Raw genomic sequence first — 4,249 nt, 5'->3', positions numbered from 1 at the left:
GCACCCGGTGTGAGTTTAAGCCACTGGGTCTGGGACTCAAACTGCAATCGACTACGTGAGAGTCCAGCGACATAGCCATTATGCCAACTGCTGGTCCCAATGCAGAGTTTCTTCTTAACACTCTCAAGTTAGCCCTGGCCGCCAAGCCCTGGCCCGCTCCCTCTTTCTCATTTTCCCTCTCTTGCCTCATGCTCAACAGCTGCACAGCTGCACAATCCCCTTTCATCTCCCTAGTCAAAGGGTGGTGCTACACCTCCCCCTGGCCCTGACCCCTTCCACCTGACACAGGGGCAGGTGAGGGCCCGGCTGATCAAAGCCCCAGGCTTCAAGGACCTCAGTTCCCTCCCCCAGCCTTCCCGCAGCAGGGTCTAAGTCCACCAGGATGGAACCCAGGGCAGAAAAAGAGGTAGGAGTTCCACGGCTCACCCTGCTACTGTGACCCAGGGATGGAACGCTGTGTGGGGATTCAACGGGTTTGTGGAGGGCTGGCCCCATAGCCTGGTGGTTAAGGAAGCCAGGTCCCACATGGCTGACCGTGGTTTGAGTCCTGGCCGCGGCAGCTTGGGAGGGGCACCAGGTACATGTGTGAGCCTGTCTGGAGTCCTGACAGGGTGGACAAGTGGAGAAGGAATGGTGGCATGGCTGTATCCCATTGGGAGGTGCTTTCTCTCTCTCTCTCTATCTCTCTCTGTATCTCTCTCCATTAAGTGCACACACTATCTGGCAATTGAGAAGAGAAAAAAAAAAGTTAATGGAAAATGGAATTAAAGTACAAGTTTAGTTTGGTGCAAAAATTTTTGAAATCCACACATAGTTTCTTCGTAATGCATATTTCCCATGAACTTTTTGAAGATCACTGCCCATGTGTTTGAGGGGAGCCTTTTTTGGTTGTTGTTTTTCTGTTTTTGGAGACGTTTTTGCTATCGGGCACGTGTGCTCGCCAGAAAGACAGAGAGAGACAGAGAGACAGAAAGCGAGAAATCTCCCCCCAGGGGGGATGGCCACGCCACAATCCCTTCTTCTCCATTCTCCTCTCGGGATCTTGGGCACACACACACACGCGCCTGGCATGTTTAAGCCACCGGGTCCAGGACTCGAACAGCGTTCAACTACATGGGAGTCCAGCAACATAGCCATGACGCTAACTGCTGGTCCTGAGGAGAGCCTTCATTGCAGCAGAAGGACGAGAGGTTGGACTTGATGGAGGGCTTTGTGAAACAGACCTCCAAGACCCAAGAGAAGTCCTCGGGAAAAGCAAGTGAGAGGTTCATGCTACCAGCCAAGTGAGACCCCCAGACCAGAATTTAATCTCTCAGCCTCTGGACGCCCCCCCCCCATCCCATTCCCTGTGTCTCAGGGCAAACACGTAACTCAAGAGCCAATCATCCCAGCTCTTCATACAGAAAGTAGGGTAAAAATGACAGAAAGTGAGAGAGCACCCCCTCGGGGGATGGCCATGTCACAGTCCCTTCTCCTCCATTCTCCTTTAGGGATTTGGGGTACGCATGCACATGGTCTTGATGTGTTTTTCAAGCTACAGGATCTGGGACTTGAACCACACTGTTGGCCATGCAAGATCCAGCTGCTTTAACCACTATGCCACTGGCTGACCCAAGTCAATTTACTTTTTTTTTTTAGAGAGAGATTTTTGCTATAGGTCTCGTGCACTTGCTGGAGAGATAGAGAGGGATAGAGAGACAGAAACCAAGAAATCGCCCCCCTGGAGGATGGCCACACCGCAATCCCTTCTCCATTCTCCTCTTGGGATTTTGGGCATGCACACGCACCCAGCATGAGTTTTTTTTCAAACCACAGTCAACTATGTGGGAGTCCAGTGATGTAACCATTATGCCATCTGCTGGTTCCTTAATTTACTTTTTATAATTGAAGATAGACTCTGACTTCCATCCCAGTTTCATGGCTCATCTTTTCCAGCCAGAGCCAGGGACAAACAGAGGGAGGTGATCCTGTTGCCCTCCTGCCTGGGGTGGCTGGGGTCTGGCGTTCCTCACCCAGCTCTGAGTCTCCATTCCTTATAACCTTGACATTGCAAGTTTCATTCAGTTGGGGCTGGGAGAGTGTGAACTGGGAGCAGCCTGCCACCAGCTCGTCATACAGAAAGTATAGTAATAACAACTTGGCATGTTTTATAGGAGACTCACACTCTAGGCCTTGTTTGAATGGATCTCCTTTAAATAGGTATCCTTGGGATCAGCAGTTAGCGTAATGGCTATGTCGCTGAACTCCCACATAGTCGACCGCGGTTCGCATCCCGGACCCGGTGGCTTAAAACTCACGCCGGGTGCGTGTGCGTGTGTGCCCAAGATCCCGAGAGGAGAATGGAGGAGAAGGGATTGCGGCGTGGCCATCCGCCCTGAGGGGTGATTTTTCGTTTTCTATCTCTCCGTCTCTCTCTGTCTGTCTGGCGAGCGCATGCGGCGCCCTATAGCAAAAACCTCTAAAAAAAAAAGGTATCCTTCCCATTGCTCAGATGGGGAAAACCGAGGCTTTTGTGTGAAGTCTGGATGGTCTGATGTTCTCGGTTCCAGTTGCCCAGGGCTTGAGTTACAAGGCAGGGCCCCCAAACCTTGAGGGAGAGGCCCTGTCTCCATCGGGGGCGTAATCACCCCCTCGACCCTGTCAGTGGGCAGATCACCTGTGGTCCAAGGTTCTCAGGATACGGGGTCCTACCTGATGGGCCATCGTGAGCAAGTCCCAACCTCTCTGAGACTGAGCCTCGTCCTCCTTGAAATGAACTGAGGCCACTGCCAGGCCTCCTTTCAGGCCTCCTCTCAGGCCTGGGGGCTGCCGCTCCACTGAGCTGGTAAGTGCTTGCACAGTTTTCTCTCTGACTCTGGAAGGACCAGTTCTGGGGGACTGGGGAAGAAATGCCTGAGTCTCCAAAGTCTGGGCTGCCTGCAGGTGAGAGGGTGTCGTGCCTAATGCCGCCCCTAGCAGCCCTCCCTGTCTCCCTGCCCAGCACGATTCTCTTCCTGTGCTCAGGATAGGGGCCAGGGAAAGGTAAGGTGTCTGGAAGAGCCCAGCAAGCCCAATTAGGCAGACCGGGAGGTGACACAAGGGAGTATTTCAAGCTGGGGCTAGGATCTAGGTTTGAATCCCATGTCCCCACTTCCAACCGCCCAGAGGCTAGGCTTCCCCACCTCTGCCGCTCTCATAGGCTAAGTGAGCCAACGCACGTGCCGCCCTCCGCACACGTCTGGACATGGCAGACACCAATTACAGGCGTTATTTGCAAATCCTGGCCCCTTCATGGCAGAGCGAGAGGGCTGCCTACCTAGGGGCAGATCGGAAACCCACGTGCCTCCTCCCAAGACACCAGAGAACTCGGGGTCTCTGCTTCCCGCGCGCCCTCACCCGCACTCACTTGGGTAACGAAAGTAAAATTCATTGTCGGCGTTACTGTGGTTGCCCCAGTGCCAGAGGGCAGCGTCGGTTTCGTGGTTGTAACGGACAAAGACGGCAAAGAGGATGGCAGTGGCGCCCTGGAGGAGGAGGCACAGCAGCGGCAGCTGCAGGCGCCCGCCCGCAGCGCGGCGGGGAGGTCCGGCCATGGGATGGGCAGTGAGTCCCGGGCTCAGGGTCGGGCTCCAGCTCTTGCAGCGCAGCGCGTGGCGGACACTCCCTGGGCGGGCAAGCCGGGCAGGTTTCACCCGAGCTAGGCCCCGCCCACGCAGAGGCTCCGCTCACACTTGCTCAGGGCCTGGCTGGGAGGGTGGCAAGGGCGTATGGAAGAGGCTGGGCTCGCGGCCTGAGGTGGGGCAAGGACTGGGGCAAGCACTGGGGCGGGCAGGGGTGGCCCCACGTGCTGTCCCTCATGGCCCAGCTGATCCCGGCGCTGTTCTGGTTGGGACAGGTCCTTGCAAAGGCTCCGCGTGATCTGCCCTGGTGGGGCACAGCCCTAGGACCTGGTGAGGGATGGGGAAGAAACCTGTACCCTCATACATCATGTTCATGTCCCCAAGAAATAAGCGGTCCTTAAAGGCCCCTCCTGGCCCCTTCAGAGTTAGAGAGAGAGAGAGAGAGAGAGAGAGGGAATGAATTAATCTTTTCCCTACTGAGAAAGCAGAGATGCAGGAGATAAACAGATCACTTTCCAAACATTGATGATTAACCAGGCTGGGGGTGTCTGAGCCTCAGCAGAGGAGGCCCTTACTCCGCTCCAAGCCTCCTCCACCCCTCACCCCCAATCTGAACCCCGCCACAGCACGGCAGGCCGGGCAGGGACCAC

The 4,249-nt window shown here is 55.4% G+C and overlaps 1 protein-coding gene across 1 annotated transcript in view; it reads right to left on the bottom strand.

Annotated features, from left to right (window-relative positions):
- RHBG (Rh family B glycoprotein) overlaps positions 1 to 4,249 on the bottom strand; it is a 19,566-nt gene that overhangs the window by 13,715 nt on the left and 1,602 nt on the right. The window contains exon 2 of the mRNA XM_006155185.2: positions 3,386 to 3,926. Within this exon, the coding sequence (XP_006155247.1) occupies positions 3,386 to 3,572 (187 nt within the window). The 5' untranslated portion in view covers positions 3,573 to 3,926. The remainder of the gene's footprint in view (positions 1 to 3,385; positions 3,927 to 4,249) is intronic.

The sequence above is a fragment of the Tupaia chinensis genome, unplaced genomic scaffold, assembly GCF_000334495.1.
Source record: "Tupaia chinensis unplaced genomic scaffold, TupChi_1.0 Scaffold000438_1, whole genome shotgun sequence".
NCBI classification, from domain to species: Eukaryota; Metazoa; Chordata; class Mammalia; order Scandentia; family Tupaiidae; genus Tupaia; species Tupaia belangeri.
This window is presented reverse-complemented; position numbering and strand designations above follow the sequence as displayed.